Source organism: Sander vitreus, chromosome 17 (genome assembly GCF_031162955.1).
Source record: "Sander vitreus isolate 19-12246 chromosome 17, sanVit1, whole genome shotgun sequence".
Taxonomy (NCBI): Eukaryota; Metazoa; Chordata; class Actinopteri; order Perciformes; family Percidae; genus Sander; species Sander vitreus.
In genome coordinates this window covers 25,286,433-25,308,879 of record NC_135871.1, presented here as the reverse complement: position 1 = coordinate 25,308,879, position 22,447 = coordinate 25,286,433, and the positions used below count along the sequence as shown (strand labels likewise).

Sequence of the window (22,447 nt, the reverse complement as noted above, 5' to 3'; positions counted from 1 at the left end):
GCCAAATGGGGGCCCAGAGGGAGTTAACTTTCTGGATTTATAATCTCAGAATTGTATAAATGTCCAAAGGGAATGAATGAAGATTTTAGCATTAGAGATTTTATTTATTTGTATTTCATATTTTTTTCTGGCAGTTTTAAAACTGTATTCATTTTTGGGAAGGTAGTTTGTTACTGGGATTTGGTTGTATACTTTGATTTTGAAGTTTCTGTGTTCGAGGTGCAGCATTTACTGTATGTCTATAGCTTTCATTGGATAACTGTGTAGGCTGTGTTTTTATTTTACACATTCTGTAAGTCACCCTGATAAAGTCCCTGCGCGGAAACACGTTGATGAACTAAAGAAGATTAGTTAGTTAGTCAGCTAGTGTTGCACTCGGCTGCATTAAGTCCTGTAGACTCTGTATTTTGTGTGAGTTTGTGAATCTATATGATGCTCTTCTGATGCCTGCAAGATCAACAAACAATGTTCTAAGACATTTCAGCACTCGATAATCAAACTTTGACTCTGACAATGTTTTCTGAATGTTCTCTTCTGCTTTCACTGTATTATACTGCAGCACCATTTTATCATTAAAGTCGAGTTTTGAGTGGGAGGACAGAAATTTCAGTCTTTCTCCCTCTGCCTCCCATCCCCTCTTCTTCGTCATCTCTTCTTTCCCTGTCCTCTCCCTTACTTCTTCTTTCCAGCATCCTCTCTTCTCCTTTCCACAGCTTCCTGTGTTCTTTGTATCTCTTTCCTTCCCTGTTCTCTTCTCTCTCTCCCTGTCAGTGTACTGCAGGCTTTAAAGGCTTTTTTGTGGAAGAACACACTTGATCCTGTTCAACTCTTCAGGAGCTGCATGGAAACGCTGATTAGCAATTAAGCCACCCTCTCCTTCAAATTAATCTGTTTATGAAACCAATTAAATGGAAAAGGGGGGGGTTGTTACACGTCTCTCAGATATCCTGCTTTGAGTTGAACGAGTAAGGCTGCACCCTGAGATTTAGAAATCTAACCGACCATGGCATGTGTGTATTTACTTATATTTATAAATGTGTTGGTATTGGTATGATTACACTTCAAATCATCCTGTTGTGTGAACATTTTAAATTAATATGCAAATATTTACGAGAGAAGTGAAAGATTGCTTAATAATTCAGAAAAACTAGCATCTTAAATCAGGTCAATTGAGTCTGTCCTTATGTTGGATTATAAAGCATTTGTAATGAAAACTGGTTCAAGGCTTAAACCATTACAAAATACAGCCATTAACGATGCCTTGGCTTTCCGAAACAACGTTTAATGCAATAGTAAGCGTCTTTGTAATAGATTACAGACAAATCAAGTTAAATGCAGTTTAGTATTGATCTCTATGGGTGTCTATAAACGGGATTAGGTTTAATCCCATTCATTCCCAAATGAAGGAGGGGATAGGAAACCAGACTGTGGCCCAATCTGGGACCAGGTGGCTGATTTGGCATTAAAGGCCAGTCCTTCATGACCCACCCCGATACACACACACACACACACACACACACACACACACACACATATTCATACTTACCCTCGAAATAGCTACATATACATTCATACATGCAAGCCTGCAATCATTCTTTATGCATTCTCAGTTACACACACCAACACACACATTTATATCCACAAGCATAAAACAAACCTACCACATGTTAAAGCACGCACACAGTCTATTTCACATACACACACAGACAGAAACACACACACACACACACACACACACACACACACACACACACACACACACACACACACACACACACCCCTAAATCCATTTAATGCCATCTCCTCAGCAGCATGTTGACATAAGAGGCCAATGGGCTTAACCAAAGCACATTTAAACATGGGTAAACGAAACCAGCTATGAAAAATCACTTAAGGATGCTTAATCGTGAAGCATATGCACAGCTTGGCCTAGCCATCAGCCAAAGGAAGCTGGTAATACTTTGATGGTGTAAAATATATGTAATCTACTGCTCTGTATGATGCAATCAGAGCTCATGGTAGAAACAGGAAGGTAACCGGCATTGAGCATACAAAGTTTAAGAGAGGATGGTAAGCCAGCTTTGTCACATTGTGAAACAAAAACAGATCTGGCTGCAATTGTTTGTTGTTTCAGGAAACACACAGCAGGCTGCACATTCAGCTGAATCCATGCAAATCAGAAAGAGGATTTCCTTCAGCATTCAGATACTGTAACCTTTTTGCTTTAGAAAGTTGTCAAATCCTGTTCTGAAAATGTAAATGAATTCTCTGTAATTATACAGTGACTTACATTTTAAGATTTGAGCTGAAAAAATTAGCGGATTTAAAGAAAATTAAACATCAACTATTTTAATAATTGTTTCAGCTACTTGAATATGAGGATTTATGAAATGATAATTAATTTAATATTTTTTTTAAGTTTCTCTCTCTCTCACACACACACACACACACACACAGGTCAATTGTTATTGTAAACTGTTTTAGTAATTGTACGTTGTGAATGTGTTTGACGGTGTGATCTGGTCTGGCTACTCTAATTGTCTAAGGCTAATTTAACAAGTGACAGATGTGAGAACAGCCTCTAACCTACCCCCCCCCCCCCCACACACACACACACACACACACACACACACACACACACACACACACACACACAATCCCCGGAACCCACCCTCTCACAACCATTACTCTAATAATTAGTGCCTCTGAGGCTTTGAATGGGGCGCAGCGGGAGATGAGTGGGTGTACGTGTACCTGTGTGTGTGTGTGTGTGTGTGTGTGTGTGTGTGTGTGTGTGTGTGTGTGTGTGTGTCTCAGTATGTGCCGTTGTCTATGTGGGCGTGTGTATGTGTGTTCAAGTCTTTGTGTGCCTGTAAATGTGAGCGGACATACAGTAAGTGCTTGTTGGGCTATATAAAAAAAAAAAAGAGTCTGTAATTACACATATGCATGTGAGAACGAGTGTGTGTATGCCTGTATGTGTGTTTGTGAGAGAGAGAGTTTGTGTGTGTGTGTGTGTGTGTGTGTGTGTGTGTGTGTGTGTGTGTGTGCACTACGGGAGCTTTATCAGGTGTCTGGAGACCCCGAACGGAAGCAGGGAGGGCGGTGTTATGAACAAATAATTGATACAGAAAGAAAGAAATAATTAGCAGATTTGGGCCGGTGTCCACGGTCCCTTATTCTCTCCTGCCAGGTCTGCAGAGCGAGGGAGAGCAGTTTGAGGGGGATGGTGCTCCCTGGAGGAACGCGCAATGGAGGGAAAAACACTGATGGATGCTCTTAAGGGAAGGCCCCTGGACACACACAGCACAAAAGGATTTGCCCGCAATTAGCTGGCAGAGTTGCCGCGCTCACCTGTGGCACCTGTTATGTGTGAGTCGGCGTGTGTGAGAGAGTGTTTGTGTGACAAAGTGGCGAGGAGAGTGGTGTTTGTGTGTGGGGAGCAGGTGTAAATGCACAATCGGTGCGGGCAGTGTGAGAGAAAGTACAGTTAATGGTTTTGTGGTTTTAAAAAATACTGAACATTTGAATGCAAATGTCTCCATTTGTTTTTCTGTCTGTGTGTGCATGCATGCGTGTGGCTGTGGGCAGAGATAGGTAGCCCATCCATGTGGTGGAAACAATGATGTTTGTGTCCCTAAATCTGCTTAAACCATGGTGAACCACTGGAATATTTAAGTCAGACACAAACCATAATTTCATTCAGTGAGTGCAAACATCGCAACAATATCGGAGACAGCATTCTGTCCAGCCATAACAGGCGTGATGGTTATGCAACAGCTCTAATTAGCATCAGCACCACCAAAGTAACCAAAATCACAGTCAAAAATGTGTAAACGGTTTAGTGCACCGGGTACCAATGCTGGAGTAAGAAAAACATTTTTAAAAAATGAACACATATAGTATATATTGTTTACCAAAGACTAAAAAACAAGCTTCCTGAAGCCTGGACCAACCTGACTGATTTATAGTGGAACTAGAATAGCACTCAGAGAGTGCAGACCTCTGCCAAGGCTAAGGCGCATTTACAGTATGTGCTTCTCGGATTGGTTCTATTTCCCAAGTTGGGAAGCCGATTTGGTGTGTTCATGAGCTTTTAAGTCGTAATGTAGAAACAACATGCACGCTACAAATAAAGTGCATTGTATTTTATTGCTTAGAGTTTAAACAACACGCTGATAGCCCTATCTTGCAATGTTAATGAAAGTGAAAAATAATCCTGCTGACAGACAGTGTGTGTGTGTGTGTGTGTGTGTGTGTGTGTGTGTGTGTGTGTGTGTGTGTGTGTGTGTGTGTGTGTGTGTGTGTGTGTAACTTACCATCAGCCACGGTGTTGGCTGGTAATCGACCCACTAATGTGCAGTCTACATACACTTGTTCTAGCTGAGGTCCATTTAGAGTAAGGGTCACCAGTACTCCACTGCTCAGCAACACCTGCAAGGTAACACACACACACACACACACACACACACACACACACACACAAATCTTACAAGATTACCGATGACAAAAATTCAGTCGTAAAAGTAGCTAAGCATAAACCTGGAAAGAAAGAGACATATTTACATTTTCAAACATTATACTTCCAGTGAAGCTCTTTATCTGAGGCCTGGTCTGGGCGGACCATGGGAGGTTCGCTCAGATGTGCAACTTTCTGAAGGTGAAGAGGTGTGTGAGTGTGTGTGTGTAGTAGGTGCTGGGCTGAGGAGGGTGTGTACCTGGCAGCAATGTTTATTCCTCCATCTGCTGTGAACGCAGTTGTTGGTCTGCAACAATTCCTGAATGAGCGTGACAGATAAACAGAGTAAAAGACAGAGAGACAGTGAGCAAAACAGAACAAACTGAGGTGAACTGGGGTCCAAGCACCAATGCACCAAGTAATCACAGTAACACAAACCTGATGCTAAGAGCAACACATGATTGGGTTTAGACAGGTAGATGTATGTATTTCATGTTAGGAAATAAACCAGATGAAGTAGGGCCTGCTTGCCTCTAAAGAAGTTGTGTATAACAATTTAGTAAGTTTCTTTCTTTTTGTGATGCCAATGCTGCTCATACTTGCATTCATTATCTTGGTGGAACATAGTACCAGACACTTGTCTCCACAGGTGGCCACTGCAGCAGTTCCTGCTCACGGAGGGGTAGGAGAGAGTTGGAATTGGATGCAGGTAAGGACTGCTTGTGTGCATATGAGTGTGTGTTTGTTTGTTAAAGTATGTGTGCGTGTGCATGTGTGTGTGTGTGTGTGTGTAAGGTCAGTCATTCCTGCCACATTCCAAACCCAGCTGGGGAGATTGGATGGGAGGAGAGAGGGACGGAAAAGGAGGAGGAGGTGGGGTGTGGAGGTGAGCTGGGGTGTTTCTAGTTTCAGACAATGGTTACGGGTGAGAGGAGGGAGGTGGATTGGTGGGGAGTGTGCATGTCTGTAACAGCCACAGACAGGTTCCAACAAACAAAGCTAGGTCTGTACTGCCACAAGTACAGAGGGGACAGGGGGGGGGGAGGCGGAGGTAGAGGGGGATGAATGAGGGGAGAGGAAGGGAAGGAGGAGGAAGAGAAGGAGGGAGAAATAGAAGAGATGAGGGGCCAGCCTGCAGACCCCTGATCCCCTCAAATATCCCCCTCGATGACAGAGCTCGGCCGAAAGAGAGGTGATGAGAGAGGAGAGGGAGAGAGGAGAACAAACGTGAACGACAGGGAGAGTGAAGGGAAGAGGGAGAAAAGAGAGAGAATGCCCCTATTTGTTAATCAATCGGCCGTTTCGGAAAGGGAAAACTCCGAAAATCCCCAGAGGGAGGAAGAAGACAGGGGGGAGGCCGGGAGCGGAGATGGTGGAGGGTTTAACAGAGGAGGCGGGTACCTCCAACTCCTTCAGCGAATCACGTAGCTTCTCTGGTCGGCGGTTCCTGGGGGTCCACGAATAGCCTCGAGCTACAGAGGAAAAACACAAGAAGAATCTATAGATCATGTGACTTGAACTTTTAAAACACAGACATAGGAGAAATATATTTTTTTTCAAAAGGCCCTCATGGGAATTCAGAAGAATGTGGCACCAAAAACCGGAAAGGGTAAAAGGGTTGAACTTTATATCTGGGTTGAGATCTACGCATGAAAAGGGATGACATAAGGCATAAAGGGTGGTGACAAGACGGTCAGGTCGAATAAAGCGATGCAGGTACATGAAGCAGGCGTCCCACAATGCAATGCTGAATCTGTTCTTGGATGCATACAGGGTAATGGTCGCACTCATGGACTTTAGCTCTATTTTGACTACAGGGAGAAACTGTGATTAATCGATTAGTTTATCAACAATGTGAATCAAACAAAATGAAATAAATTTAATATTATCATATTTAACTAAATGAAACTTAACATATCTAATCTATTAAGTATATGGCAGTGGTGATCAGTGGTGATTAGTGGTGAGTTTGTGAACGTCTGACACCAGCATTGGCTACTCTTAGTACCAGTAGCTATGTCACTCATTTACCTTCATGTTTAAAAATCAATGTAAAACCATTACTCACTATATAGAAACTCCATTGATGTTGTTACAAGTTTTAAATTCTTGACTACCATATCCCCAAAGCAGCAAAAGTCTGAAATGTGCTGCTTACAGATTGATGTAGCTGCACTAAAAAGAGTGAAAATCTTCTACTGAAAGCAAAATGTCCCTTCAAAAACACACAAACTGGTCCTCGAGGAGAAGCAAATATTTAATCGTGAGGACTTTTGGCGCTCTTGAGTTGAGTTATCTCCCAAATGCAACGTTACAGTTAACAGCACATATCTCAACACGTACCACACGAAGGCCCCTTCATTTTAATTCCCCAGCACTCTCTTTTCCCCTCCATCTCTAGTGGTTAAACAGAGGGAGGGAAGGGTATGACGAAAAGAAGAAAAAAAACAGCTAATTAAATTTGTGCATCTGCTTCTGCCCATGCACATACATGAAGTTCAGTAAGAGAAAAATAGGAAAGGAAGAACTGCTGTTTTCAATATGGAGCAATCTACTCTATGTGTTTATTTTACGCTCTTCCTTTTCGTCCTAACTAAAACGGACCACTAAGGAGTGGGATTCTCTATTAAACATGAGTGGGAAGAGGCGGTAAACAGATGCATGCAAATGAGGGTGTGGAGGGTGGGGGGGGTCAGGGGAGAGAGGAGGGAGGGGAAGGCAGGGGGATGAGTGTTCGTCTCCTGATAAGGGTGTTTGTATTCCACTACTGGGTGAAAAGCAGAGAGAGTGAGGGGAAGAGAGGGAGGGAGAGAATAGAGGAAGTAGGACAGTTGACTGACTCGGACCGCGATTTCTGGAAGATGGTCATCTACTGGTAAGATGGTGGATATGAAGGTGGATGGATATGAAGAATAAAAATGTTTCAATCACTCTTTGAGTTCATCTGTTGGGAACTTACCTTCACAGAAACTGAGTTTCTCGTTGTAGTAGTGATGCTCCAGGGGATTCCCTGGAAAAAATTATAAAAAGGCCAATTGAAGGGTTAAATTTGGAATTTTTTCAGTATATGAAAACAATATGGTGTACACGATAAATGAAATGTGATGTAGATAATGAGGAACAGACAACTAAGATGGAGCTCCAACATCCCCCTTTAGCTCCAAGAAACCTTGTTGGCAAAGTGTAACCCATCACCATGCCTCATGGCCCAGTCACTGTGAGCAAGAAAGTGGCCCGTCTGGTGGCCGGCCTCTCTGGCAGGCAGGAACACCTCCTGGATTAGTAGTATTAATCAGATAAGGGGGTGAGGGGCCAGACAGGCCCAGACATGGGCACCTGCTCTGGGGCTGGGTGGTGGGGGCTGGGGGGAGGGCGTGGGGGTGGAGGGGTTGGCTGCAGGGGACCCTCGGAGCTGCTCCAATGAGCCTGGGTCTACCTCTAGTGGGGAGATGTGGAACTTTCACAGAGAATAAAACACACCACAAGCAAATGTTCAGAGAGGGCAATACACTTAACTTCATAGCCATTTCAATGATGTGGATATCAAGAGCGACAACACCAATCCATCAACCAATCAATGTAGTCACACTGACATACACAGAACTGTTTTGAGAGAAGGGCTTATTCAACTGTAGTGCTGTTGAACTGTTATATAGAGGTGTTTATGCTGTTGAGCTTCCACTTACTGATATAAATGAGGTGGGCAAAATAATAGAGACACCTGTCAGCATACTGCAATACACCATAAACTGCAGCCTCCAAAACAGTTGAATCTACACCTCTCTGAAAACAATACATTATAACCTTCATGAAGGTAGAATGTATGGCAAGACCACATTAGTTTTAGCCAGGTGTTCCTAATAAACTGACAACTGAGTGTACAGACAAAGTAAAAAATTCAAAGGCCCTGGAAACATTTTTTCTTAACCAGCTTCTTACTATGAGTGATTGATCAAACCACACTCACACTGTTCTGATAAAGCAGATAAGCTATTTTTGGAGCATTAAACTCTTAATAAAGAATACCTACAGATTTGTTTACTTGCTTGTTACTTATAAAATTAAATTTGTAATGTTATAGAGACATTTTCAGTGGCTTTAAATGCTATATAAACTGTAGGGACTTTTGCGTAATAAGGGCCAAAATATTGAGGCAGTATATTGTTTTGAAACAATATTTCTGTCTGAGCGCGCACACACATACACACACGCACGCACACACGTTTTTGTTGATTTGTTAAAGATTAAGATGTTCAAAGCGTCCATTTAAAATATCAAATGAACAAATGTAAATCGAATCTAATCTACTGTATATGCAATCGTATCATGACCTGAACTATCATTGCACCACTGTGTGAAAATGTTGTGATACTTTTGGGTGGTGATTATCCTCTGCTCTGTCTCTCCCACCCTCCTCCTCCCCCTCTCCTCCCTCCACTCTGATATCAAGCCACACTTTAGTAATCCTGCAAATGAAAGGATTTGGAGCGAGAGCATTGTCTCTCCACTGAAGATTGGAATGAAAGAGAAGGCAGCTTCAGATGAGAGAGAAGGGAGAGAACCCCATGATGAGAGGGAGAGAGGAAGAGACATACTGTACACAAAATAAGAAAAAAACTAAAATATATATGGTGAGAGAGAAAACTGAGACAAAGAGGAGGAAATCCATAAATCCAAAGCGAGGCGGAAGCATCTGAGACAAGCACAGTAACAAAAGGGAAACTTGAAGATGGAAAGAAAGAGAAAAGAAAGACATTTATTGTATGTTTTTAAGAAGGAAGAAAGAAAGGCAAGAGAGGGTTTATGCACTTTGGTAAATGCATTATGCCACAAAGTGAACTCCCACAGAAATGAATGATATAACTTCGCTTCGATCAAAAAAGCTCTGCACTTACTATAAGCTTGGACATTCATCAGGTGGACAAAAGCATAACTCCAAATAAATGATAATGTTCCTCAGTATCTTTATGTGTAAACGAGCAACTGTTTGCTAACATGTTCATCACCATCATATAGTATCATATTAACCTATTAAAGTGATAATATGCCAATGTTATGATCAGAGCTTGTCGCCAAATGTGGCCAAAAGAAGAAAAAAATAATACATGCAGGTTTAAATAAATGTTACGTAAAACAAGGGTTTGTTACAAACACCTTATCAATTAAATATAATTCTTCCTCTGATGTTGCAAAAGTTTAGTTCTTATAGCATGAATATAAGTTTAACCATAAGTTTAACCATACTAGTCTGGGACATGTGCTGCACTCTTGCACACTGGAACAGTGCACACTGGTAGTGTATAATATACATTGACATTTGTAAAATGTAAATATTTTTAGCTGCAATTGTGGAGCGCCACCTTGGGCATGTTTTGGTGGTTGACATTCGTACAAATCTATTCAGCAAAGTCTAATTTTTAAGGTGTGGCACATAGATGAAGATGTAGCAATCCTCCTCGGGCCACTCTGTGTAAATTTCAAAATGCTTGCAAGATGCATAATTTTCCTTTAAAAAATGAATACCAACAAAAAGTGAAACGTGAAGGAAGAGATAGCTCGTTCCTACACTGCTAGGACCGTGGGGGAGCGATATGAGCACTTTCTGATGGTAACGGAAGCCTCCAGGCCTGAGGCAATATGAGGCTGGACTACATGGGGCCTCTTGCTATGTGATCTAGGAGAAAGTCAACAGTTTAGTTTCCCTATCACTGTGTGGCAAGACCCCGGGTCAACAAGAATACAGGGAGTGTAAGAGATAGAACCATGGAGGCCTAATAACCTGTGTGTGTGTGTGTGTGTGTGTGTGTGTGTGTGTGTGTGTGTGTGTGTGTGTGTGTGTGTGTGTGTGTGTGTGTGTCATGTGCATGTGTATATAAGGCTTTAGGGTGCAAATCCTACATACTAATAACCTCTGTGTGGACAAGTGTACCTGTGGCTAACAGGTGTAAGACACTGAAATACTCCTGACCAATAATTTGCGTCTCTGTGTGTTTACAGCTTATGGGTGCGTGGGAGGCAGCAAAAAGCCCTCCTTCATATATAAGGAAATCACATACATTCCAAAAACAAGACAAATGCAACTTATCTTAAACACAAACAGACCTCCAATATAAACACTATTTACCTGGCTCTCCTTTATCGTGGTACTGATAGGTGCCAATATCTGTATCTGTGGGGCGAGAGAGAGAGAGAGAGAGAGAGAGAGAGAGAGAGAGAGAGAGAGAGAGAGAGATGAACATCTAGCTGTCAGGGAAAAGCAGAAGACAGATCAGCAATTTCGCACCGTGGGATAAACAATCGCTATCAGCCAGTGGCCTGTCCCGTCTGCCAGCACCACAGTTTAGATAAGACCTTGTGAGGGAGGAGGAGATGGGAGGGTGGGCTGGGGGGTCCAAGCCAGAATGGAGGGGGAGGGAGGGCATTAATAAAGACAGGAGTGTGCCTTAAACCATCCCACCTGAGGGACGGACTCTGATTTACACATATGCAACATATACATTTAAAAGTAGACACACACAGACAACACATATGACCAACATACACCCAGTAGGCAACAAGCCACACACACACACACACACACACACACACACACACACACACACACACACACACACACACACACACACACACAAACTGCTGAGCAGAGCCTTTTCTGTCAGTGTTATTCCTGCAGGCCCAAAACCATAAGCAGCCTGACTCAGATTCGCACAACACATCGTTTCTTTATCGCTCCACTACTCTTGCTGCCGCTGCTGCTGCAGCTCCAGAGGCCAGGTCACACTAATACAACAGGAGAGCTGATGGCAGACACACAAACACAAACACCCCTTTTAGTAATGGCTTGATGTCACTCTTTCCATTTCTGACATGGATAGTGATTTTATAACCTTGAGTATCTGCCGAACTAATATTTTTTTCCTATTAAACAAGGTCAAAGGTGCTCTTAAACCATTTCATTGAAAGCTTCATTAATTAATTCTGCATAAAGCATCTTTAGCATTAACATTAAATCAAATGACCGTGTAATTTCAAGTGTCACTTGTAGTGTCAAAGTTACTAGGAATTAACATCCAATCCTACAATTTAGCCACTTTTAGCTCATTGCTTTTGTTATCAGGCCCACATCCCCACGTTATTATGGAACCCACGCAACTTCTAGGCAAGTCCTGCCCTTCAATCATTCACACACTACTATTGGCCAGGCATCCATGCTTACGCAAGGTAACGTAACCCAATTTGTTCATGTCCTATCCCCTGACCAATTGGCTATCCTAACCTTAACCACTCAAGGTCAATGCCTAACCCCAACCAATCGAGCTGCTTCGTAGGACGGGACTTGCCTAGACGTTACATGGGTTCCATAATAACGCCACAGCCCCTCATAGCCATATGAAGCAATTATTAACAAACAAACTGAGATATTGTATACTGCAAGCTTTACCTACCCATCATGAACTATCAAAGGTAAGGTAACGAGAGGCTGGTGAAGACAGCCAAGCATCCAAACAAGCTAAAGAGCATATCTACTCGAGAGTTTGGAGGACAAAACCCAGACATGCGTTCATGTTGCTCTTTGTCTGCTAGATGTGTAAGTAGGCACATTGTATTTACAGAAAGTTTCTAAAAGCATGGCCACAACAATTTGCATGATGTTTCAATTTGTGTGGTATCAGATAAAGCTATATTTGTGGAAGAGCAATGGACTGAAATCCTTTCTTAAAAATTCATACATATTTTAAGACATGCTTTGAATAATAATTTTGTCTGATATAGTTTTTCCACAAAATGCTCAATTAACACATTCTAAAAACGACATATGAAAAACTCAATACGCAAATATCTTTTTATTTAAAACATTTGAAGATGTGCACAGGAGGTTTCAAATGCCCACATCACACTGTGTGTGTAAATGAATTAATTAATTGAGATTGGCTTCCAAAGTAGTTGTGTCACAAAATCATACTCGTATGTATATGTCTTAAACTCAGATTTCCTCCTTGAGCAGATGAATGTGAAAGCAGCCTTCTAGTGTCACTCTGCACATTCATCATTCTGCACAGTGAAGGTCAAACATCCACGTAAAGTAACAATAAGCAAACACATTTTTGAGAGGAGGGGGACTTTAATCATTCCCCTAAACATATCATTCACAACAGCCCTCCTAAACAGTTAGCAAGTTAAATCTAATCCTAATTGTAATCCAAATTCGGTTCAGTCTGTAATAAATCCTTAACTAGTCTCTTGTGGATAGAAGGACAAACAAAATGTTTTTTCTTCACAATCATTTCTGTTGAGGTCTTCTTGTGTTAAGCAATTAACTCACAAACTGTTATGCTGCTCTGTGTCCAACAGTAGAAGGCTGTGAGATGTCTGCTGTGGTGTGCAGCTGTACAAACGTGATTACCACATGTAGAGCATACACACAAACCACATAGAAAATATTTGTTTCAAAGCACTACACAGTCGTTTATATGAATCCATATTTTTGTTTTTGAGGCTGATGTATATAATGTAAAGAAGGTGGTGATAAAGAGCGTCACACCTCAGCGACCAGGCCTCTTCGCTCAGATGTATCCATCCACAATTTTCCCAGATAGCAGAAGACACACACACAGCAGGAAAAAACAAACAAATAATATGTCACCATCACATGGGATATACACCCTGTTGTACCTTTGTGTATACACACACACACACACACACACACACACACACACCCTCCGAGAGACACTATCTTCGTCTAAAGCTCAGCAGACTGTGAAAGACAAGACAGAATGGAAGGGAGGAGAAAACAAGAAAATGGAGAAACAGAGCATTTACGTCTGACAGAAGAAGATGGACTGATAGGTGGTGAGCAGGAAAACTCACAAAAACTGCCAGAAAAGTCAAACTTACGCCACACCCACTCAGCCTCACAGGGAAGCATTGCTCACCAGTTATCGATTCTCAATGTATAAATGATGGTGATGTAGGTGGTGGGATGTGCAACTGACATGTACAAAGAAAACAAAAGAGATAATTGATAGCTGTGCTTCTGGGAAAGTTCAATTAAATATGAAATGTGTCTACCATCCTTAAAAGGGGCTCTAGGAATACTACTGCATAAGATTAAAAAATGTATTGTATAAAGCCTTTTGTGGCTTTGAGGGATCTCCAGTCAGCATCAGTTGGGGCTGAAGACTACAAGTTTGAAAATACAAAACATCTGTCTATCTTTAAACTATGTACAATGTAAAAACAATACAAAGAATGTCAAGTATAATGCAATAAACAGACACCAATAGCATGAGAATTTAAAAGAGAGCAAAGAGAAAGTGAAAACGACAGAGTGAGAATTGGTGTTGACTGAGAGTCAGATTGATAAAATAGATATAGGTATGTGGGGAGAAGGTGTGAAAACAAAGTGAGTGATGACAGAAAGAGCCAGAGCCAGATGGAGTGAGAGGAAAAAGAAAAAGGAGAGAGCGAGACAGAGAGAGAGTGAGACAGACAGACACACAGAGAGAGAGAGAGAGAGAGAGAGAGAGAGAGAGAGAGAGAGAGAGAGAGAGAGAGAGATTGAACATGGTGATAAGTGCTACCTTTGACTTGGAGTGAGCTCTTGGTGGACCACAAGTGCAGCTCAGCCAGGCATAACGCCATCTGAAGGAGGAGTGTAACCCGAGTCTGCAGGGAGGGAGTGAGAGAAAGAACAAATGAAAGAAGGAGAAAGAACCAAATGGAACCACAGATGCATATCTTGACAAGACAACATAATAGATCGACACAAATAGGCCTAAGGGTCAAACAAAAGTATGCATGTAGGCACACGTATGCTCACAGACTTATATGACAGTATATGCAGTTACTACCTGACCATGTACCTAAACTGGAAACATCTGCAATGTTCTGTAGCAGTATTTAGTTTAAAGTATAGCAGAGATGACATGGCACGACAAGTCAATGTTCCTTTTAGAACTAAGTGTTAATTGTGTACAGTGATCATTATATGACAGCATTGGCAATGCAAACAAACCTGATCAACATTCATCAATGGAACAGAAAATTATTATTATTATATAATTTTTGTATAATTATTATTATCATTTTCACTCATTGTTGAATTTCAGTCAATTTTATTTTCAGTCTAGGGCTTTCCTTAAAAAGTGTGACAACGGTGCTGCAACATAGTAGTTTTTTGTAGCACCACTTTCTGTACCCATTATACCTGTATAACTAGTAAGCTGGAATTACAGTAGTGGTTATGCTCTACGGGTTTGAAAGCACATTTTGACCAAAAAACTAACTAAAAACAACTTAACAGAAAGTCAGACAGACAGACATGCACATGAACTCAGACTGACACTGAGAAAAGGTCACGGGTTGCGATGTTTGAACCTTCATTCACACATCACAGGTGAGCAGTGATGGACACACACTTTGGAGCTGACAGCTAAGACAAAGCAAGCAACATCCCCCACACCAGCTAATAAACACAGGACAGGTCTTTGACAAGCGCTGGCTATCTCCGCGTCTTTATTAGAGACTTTATTGTTCAGTCAGTTAACTTCTGTTCCTGGAGGGTTAAGCTTTGGCTGTCTTCTGGTCTTCTGTTTCTCCTGTAGTATTGATGGTTTGTTATTGTATGTTGCTGGTGTATTTTGTCATCAACTACAACTGCTATTACCTTTACTACTATTACCACTTCTATTAACTACTAACCAACGCTACAACTGTTCCCAGCATTACCACAACTGGTATTAAAACTAGAGCATCACCATTACTGCCACTATCACTGTTTGTAATCCTACTCCTTGAACTAGAATTACTGCAATGACTTCTAGTGCAAATACTACAAGTGTTACCACAACCCCCAGTACACATTTTAAGACCCCCAGTTCACATGTTAAGACATCTGTTCAGTACAACACACATCTACGCAATACAGTATGTTACTGACAATACATTTGAACAGAAATATTGTTTTTAATAGATGTCTATATTAAAAAATAATGTGTTACAAAAATTAAAGATACACCACTACTGTAAATCGTACTATTACTAATGTTACTACTATATATGGTGCTACTGTTGCTACCACTGAAAATGTCCATTTGCGGTCAACACCGCAAAAAAGGTCAAGTTCTCCAAAGTTCAATGTGTTTAATAGTTTTAATAGTTTAGTTTTTGGGGAATTGTGTCATCACTTGTACTTAGCTTGACCAGGACTATATTTTTTATTTCCCAAAATGCAATCTGAAGCGGGTTTGACAGTGAAGATGAACCTAGCATGGTTTCGGAGGTTTGAGAAAACAGGTAAGGGACCGTTCGGTATTTATGGAACGGACCAATAGGGGAGGGTCATGTCTTTTTATTCTTTGCTGAGGGGAGGGTCATCCAAAATGTTTCAGTCCAGAGGGGGTCACCCAAACTTTTTGTATTCATGACACAGCAACATTTCAAAGTGGCTTGTTTGGTGCATATTTTTCCATGTAGCTCTTAGTCTCTGCCCTCCTTCGCTACCAGATGGGTCTGACCCATGAGTTTGCTGTGGGGCAGGGGGAACTGCCCCCCTGGTGGCTAAAACGGATAATTGCATTTTTAAAACATGAGTGGAATAATTACGTCTAACATGATCAGATATTTTATAAATATCTTAAATAACAAATAACACAAAACAACTAACTGGTGGTAGATAATACATCAGATTTCATATACTGCTTTAGTTAAAAATATTACCTGGCTGATGATGGGAGCAGCAGGACGTAAAAAACGAAAATGACTGTACTATGTCTGGACATCTTACCGTGCCAAGGTTGCAATAAAGGTTTCCTAAATGCCACATTTGATGTCAGCTTACTAATTGATTGCGGGTTTTGTGTAGATTTTGACTTATATACGTTTATTCCACTTTGTTTAAACGGCGAAGTGGAGGAAGTCTAGTGACGAGTCCATAGCAATCAGTTTGTGTGTTGAATGTTACCCAGAGTGCCTTGCTGAATGGTCTCAATATTTTATTGTTTTATTTCATGTGAATACTAGTTTACTAGAGGAGTAACTTAGTATTTTAAGTAATGCAGTAATGCAGGAAGTGTGCATTTAGTTCCCATGCTTATTGTATTTCCACAACAATGTTAGTGAGTAAATTTACTGAAATGGCCACCACACCATAACAGAGGAGTGGGATGCGTAAGATGAGAATGCAGAGGTTAGGAATCATGTATGTCATGGCTGAAAAAAAACAATGGGAATCTGTATATATTTACCAAGCGCAAACCAGTACAGAAGGTATTGATAAATTGCTGGGGGAGGGTCATACCTTTTTTCCAAATTGTTTTGGAGGGTCATAGAAATTTTTTTTACTGGTGAGGGGAGGGTCATGTCTTTTTTGGCTAAAAGTCCCAAAACTCCTCCGGTGGTCCCTTAAATAAATAACGAACAGTCCCTAAGAAGTACATTTCCCCAAAACCAAAGAAAGCTTTCGATGTTTCTTTATTGTCTGAAGCGTGAAGTGTCTACCACGTTGAACAAAGAACACACACTGCTTTTGAGAATATTATGGAGTGATAAACCATCAGATAATCCACTGTAAATTGCCTCCTACAAGGGATGGACTCAGATCAGCATACAGTAGCATGTATAAACATGCTACTGTATGCTGATCTGTGTGTGGAGCATATACTATGCTCATAAGAGCATAGTATATGATCCACACAGGCCAATGCAGAATATCTGTATATTGCAGCAGTATTGCTGTGCAGGCCATTCATTTCTCCATCTGTGCAGCTAATGCTCTGCGTCACTTCTCTTTCTCTCTCTCTCTCATATTTTCTATCTTTAACGCTGAGAGGGGACTCTCTCTTATCTTTCCCCCCTTGCACCTCATGGTATGGGGGAGAAAAATCAAATGTTGCCACTCAAACCCCAAAACTACAAGTCCCAACAAAAATACACATAGATAACACCGGGTACCATGGAAACGCTGAGGCTAGCATGGCATGGCAGCAACAGCGTAACGAGTTAACTGACATAAGAGGATTCTTTTATCCTCTTCTAACCAGCTTTTTTTTAGAGGAAGTCAGCCCTTTTGGAGGGAAAACCTCATTTCAGCCAGCTTTCATTTAGTTATTGCCAGTCTGGCTAACCTAAAAGTTCTTGAGACATTGTTATGTGAAGCTGATGGGGTCTCAGGGAATTTCCAGCAGAATAGAAGAAACGGGTTGACATTGATACAGAAAATACGAAATACGGTAGCAAATGGGTGAGTGTGTGCTGGACAAGAATGATGTGTGGGTCCATAAGCTCTGTGGCCACATGCATCAGGGTAGGCAACACAGAACCTAACAAAGGACAGAGAGAGGGTTTGTTCAGGACGAGGTGTTCTTGATGTGTACTTAAGAGTTGGATTTCATCCATTGATGGCACCCCCACAACAGTAGACATATTTATCTTACATGATATTGTGCTTTAGTTATAATCCTACTTTGTTTACATTCCTTCATTTGCTATGTGATATAGACAAACAGTGGGAAGCACACGTCCGTTGCCCTCAACAAGCCCGACCAGCATCCAAAACTTATAGGAGAAAACACAAGCAGTCAATCATAGGTCTTGCACTTTATAATGCACTCAGACTGAGATAACTGAGAGTCTAGTTTCAATATTGATAATGACTATAAATATGAAGTTTTTGTTTTTTCTAAAGAAATGGCTATCACGTTTTGTTTTTACATTTTGTTGAAAGCTGCAAAACTGGTACAATGACTGTCCTCAAACATTTTCATGCACACACACTCCACACACAGAGACATACAGTACACACACTCACACAGGAGCATGCTGCACAGGTCCTGGACAGCTGCCACACTCATTCTGATTTCTGGCTGGGGTTGCTGTGGGTTACCTGTCCCCCCGCAGAGCTTTGTGGGGGTGTACAGCCAGTGTACAGAGGGTTGTGCAAAGGTTTGGGGGGTGTAGGTTATTGTACCCTGTCTTTACACTAGTAAAGAGGCTTCTTTAACATCAAAGAAGGGGAGGGAAAACATACGAATCCTCTTTCAAAGACAGTCCACAGGAACTACGACCTTGTCTGCTCTCTGCATCTCTTTCTCTGTTCTTCTTTCACTTTCCCCTCTGGGTGGGTACTGAGTGTGAGAGTATGTGTGTGCGTATGTGTGTGCGTATATGTGTGCAAAGAGGAACAACAGCAACATAAAGTGTCTTTGTATGGGTGTGCTTTGATATATATATGTGTGTGTGTGTGCCAGATGTAGAAAAAGAAAGTCAGAGACAGAACTTTAAATACATATTTATGTGAGACTGGTTCTCTCTGAGTGAAATAGAGAAACAATGGTAGCCTTTCTAGAATCTGGATTGTAGTCCTGTCCTATCTCTTACTCGTTCTTGCTCTCAACAGTCACAACTCAAACAGACTTGTATTTAAGCTAACACAATCTACACAACACAGAGCTATTGTTCCATACATGCTCCGAGTATATACATGGACAGAACGTGTCCGGCTACAGTGGGTGGCCAGGTTTGAATCGATAGCCTTTCTAACATGCCGCTCCTCCACATCCTGTCCCTGGTGCAGGAATGGCATGCCCGACCTTTCTACCATATATAGAATAATAACACCATTTGACTAACAGCACTAGAGGACCCAGCATCACTTTTTGACTCCATGAACTAACAAAGCAAATGTGACCAAAAATAAACAGGTGGCAGAACATCTGCTCCTACATTTAAAACAGTATTTTTGGAAAACAGCGTCACCAGAACTACATGAGTTATGCTGATGTATTGAATTTAATTTCCAATGGATATACCATGTAAGGGGGATGAAAGACCTGTCATTGACTGCTTGTGTTTTCTCCTATACGTTTTGAATTCTGGTCAAGATTGTTGAGGGCAAAACAGTGTGTTTCCCACCGTTCGTCTCTAGCAAATAGTGAATGACAGAATGTAAACAATGTAGCATTATAACTAAAGCACAATATAACATAAGAGACATCCATGTAACTCTAAACTGCAAAGTTATAAGTAAATAAGTATTTATGACAGGACTCCCGTTAACCCCTTATGTCTAGCATAAATACAGCTTTAGTGGCGGTGTTGTTCTGGATCATATGATATTGAGAGGTGTTTCTCATATTCTGTACCCTTTGTGTAGATGTTATGAAACCTATATAAAAAAATATTTCTGGATGGGTATATAGAGCAGCGTCTGGGATGTTCAGCTGCACCTACTACAATCTTAAAATGCAAAGCACATCACTTATATGTGCCATAAAGGTACCAAGTATCAAGATTTCAACCATCATCGACCAGTGGCTGGGGACTGGTTACTGTTTAACTGAGATAACTTTGGGGTACTTACAGTAGTGTAGTTTCTGTTGCATCAGATGTGAGGTCATAAACAAATAAGTTCAAATTTGGCAATTGCCCCAGGGTCTATTAGGGCCTTGGTGCAGATCTGGAGATCCAGTGCAACGAGAGAGACCGGCCTGAAATGAAGGCAGGTTCTCAGACATTTTGTTTGACATCTCAATAATCCTTTCTCACAGGTACGCACTCTCTCTCCCCATTTTTCACTCTCTATTTTTCACACATGCCAGAGGCAGTGTTGTCAGCTGGTGCAGTGGTCCCATCACTGTGAGAAGAGTGATGTGGTAAATTACAGGGTTAAAGAGCTGCCATAGGGTGACTGACACAAGGACATCACAGACTTGCCTAATTCCCCCGCCCTACACACACACACACACACACACACACACACACACACACACACACACACACAGTGTAAGTTTGTCAGTTTTTCCTTCCCCTCTCTTATATTTCCTCACGTTCCTTCACTTATCATCCCCCTGCTTACTTGTCCCATGGCTTTTATCTTTTTCTCCCCTCTTTCTTGTCTTCCATGTTTTCTGAAGTACCTTCCATTAGAAATACATTAAGCTTTCTGACCCTGTCTGCAAGCTTTCACACTCTCTTTTACTGGCAATTCTTTTTTTTTTTATTATTATTTTTTGGGCTTTTTCCACCTTTATTCGATAGGACAGCTAGGTGAGAAAGGGGAGAGAGAGGGGGAAGACATGCAGGAAATTGTCACAGGTCGGATTCAAACTCTGGACCTCTGCGTTGAGACATAAACCTCTCAGTATATGTGTGCCTGCTCTACCACTAAGCCAACCCGGCCACTTTTACTGGCAATTCTTACTCTCATAATTCTTTGTCTCGTCTTTCTTAAAAGACAGTATTTCAGTGTGTCTGATTTTCTCTTTCTCTCTCAGTTTTTACTCTACTCTTTATTGTCTCATCCCTCTCAAAAGGACACCGGTTGTACTTTTTTCCACAACCTTTATCTCGCAGACACTCTCTCTGTCTCTCTCTCTTAGCTACTGCCTGGTCTTGTTTTGGCTCTCGAAGAGAAACTTGGCAAACATGAAGGACATACAAAGAGCGACCAGAAAGTATATCTATATAGAGAGAGATAGGTAAGGTAAGGCAGGCTGTGAGTGTGTAATTGTGAGTGCATATTTTCCAATCTGAGGTACCTTGGAGTTCCTGCCAAGTCTCAATCACAGACTACATGAACACATACGCTCATGTATTCAGTAAACACACTCAGGTACTCAAGTCAGTCCTACGTCCAATCTTTTAAACTTCTGATATGTGAACTCATACGGCACACAGCCACATACGTATGCATGGAGGGGCAGATACAGTATGATGCATACACCCCTATCTTTTAACGGCGTGATACCTGAGGAAATGTACACATGCACACATTAACATACATATGAAACCATGCCCACAGACTCACACAAGCTCTTATCTTTAGTGTATCCTTGAGGGAGAAGTCCTCAAACTTCCAGTGTCATATCAGACCAAAGAAAGGTGAGCAAACTCTGAAAACAGCATGCCTCTGAGGAAATAGTGAGATAATGAGGAGTGAAAAAACTGATAAAACAAAGAATCCAATCCCTGAAAGTAGTCTAATGTATATCACGAGGCCTGTGACCACTGAGACAATAGATACGATGTGTGTCTGCATGGTAGAGAAGAGACTTCTGCAAATTCTCAGGAAAAAAAAACCTACACATAAAGATCACTTCACTCATGTGAGAAAATATTGATAGTGCAACACAGATTTTGTTACTCCTATTATTATGCTTTGTCTTATTTCTATTTTGGGAATAATCATGCTCTTGGTTTTGGAACTACAGTTCCCCATATGCTCCGGGGACGTAAACAGGAAGTACAATGTATCCGTGGATGTACAAAGAACTATCGCTGGATGACTTTGAAAAAAAAAGCTCTGGAGTTATAAGGAGCTTCTGAGCTTTTTAAATTAAAAACATGTCTATAATGTCTACGTGTTCAGAGTTATGACTCTTTGCCTCACGTCTTTCCCCTTGCACCTCTGGTGTTAGCTAAGGAATCTGAAAGGATGCAGATTAAAATTCCCATAAAACGCAATTAATCAGGGAGGAGCTTTGCAATCTTAACATTCTTCTTCTTTTAATGACACTGTGACAATCTTAACAAGTATGAAGAAAAACCAGTATGACTAGTGTGAAACATTTCCAGAAAATGCATTAGATTGTTATGTTTTTTTACTTTTACACCACTGGCTATCCCAATAATTACAGTAAGAAGTAGTCCCGGGCATAACTGTTGTATTAAGATGGGAGTCAAGAGTGTATCCTGAACCTTCAGATAAATTGAAGGTCCCTAACATGACATGGCTATCTACACTGAAGGTGATGATAGAAAATGGTTGATTTCAAAGTTGTTGTTTTTGTACAACTCATACAGCTGCATCAACACTCGTCACCATTTTTTTGTTTCTATTTGCATGAATGTAGCTAGCTATGTGCTGTAGGGAGATGACGTTCCCATTCTTGATCCTGCCTACTGAGGTCCAATTGGTCAATTGTTTCTCCAACAAGGGAAAACAACCGTCAATGGGCACAACATCAGACCCACTACATTGTTCTGTGGTGT

The 22,447-nt window shown here is 41.3% G+C and overlaps 1 protein-coding gene across 4 annotated transcripts in view; it reads right to left on the bottom strand.

Moving 5' to 3' along the window:
* The window catches only part of wdpcp (WD repeat containing planar cell polarity effector), a 79,859-nt gene that overhangs the window by 44,309 nt on the left and 13,103 nt on the right, over positions 1-22,447 (bottom strand). For all 4 annotated transcript variants that reach the window (XR_013503356.1, XR_013503355.1, XM_078273295.1 and 1 more), the window contains exons 2-7: positions 14,041-14,125; positions 10,584-10,628; positions 7,419-7,469; positions 5,861-5,931; positions 4,719-4,778; positions 4,320-4,434 (exon numbers count right to left, since the gene is read on the bottom strand). Coding sequence is in view for 2 of the 4 variants with exons in the window: in XM_078273295.1 (XP_078129421.1) it covers positions 4,320-4,434; positions 4,719-4,778; positions 5,861-5,931; positions 7,419-7,469; positions 10,584-10,628; positions 14,041-14,101 (403 nt within the window). In the remaining 2 variants the exon portion in view is untranslated. The remainder of the gene's footprint in view (positions 1-4,319; positions 4,435-4,718; positions 4,779-5,860; positions 5,932-7,418; positions 7,470-10,583; positions 10,629-14,040; positions 14,126-22,447) is intronic.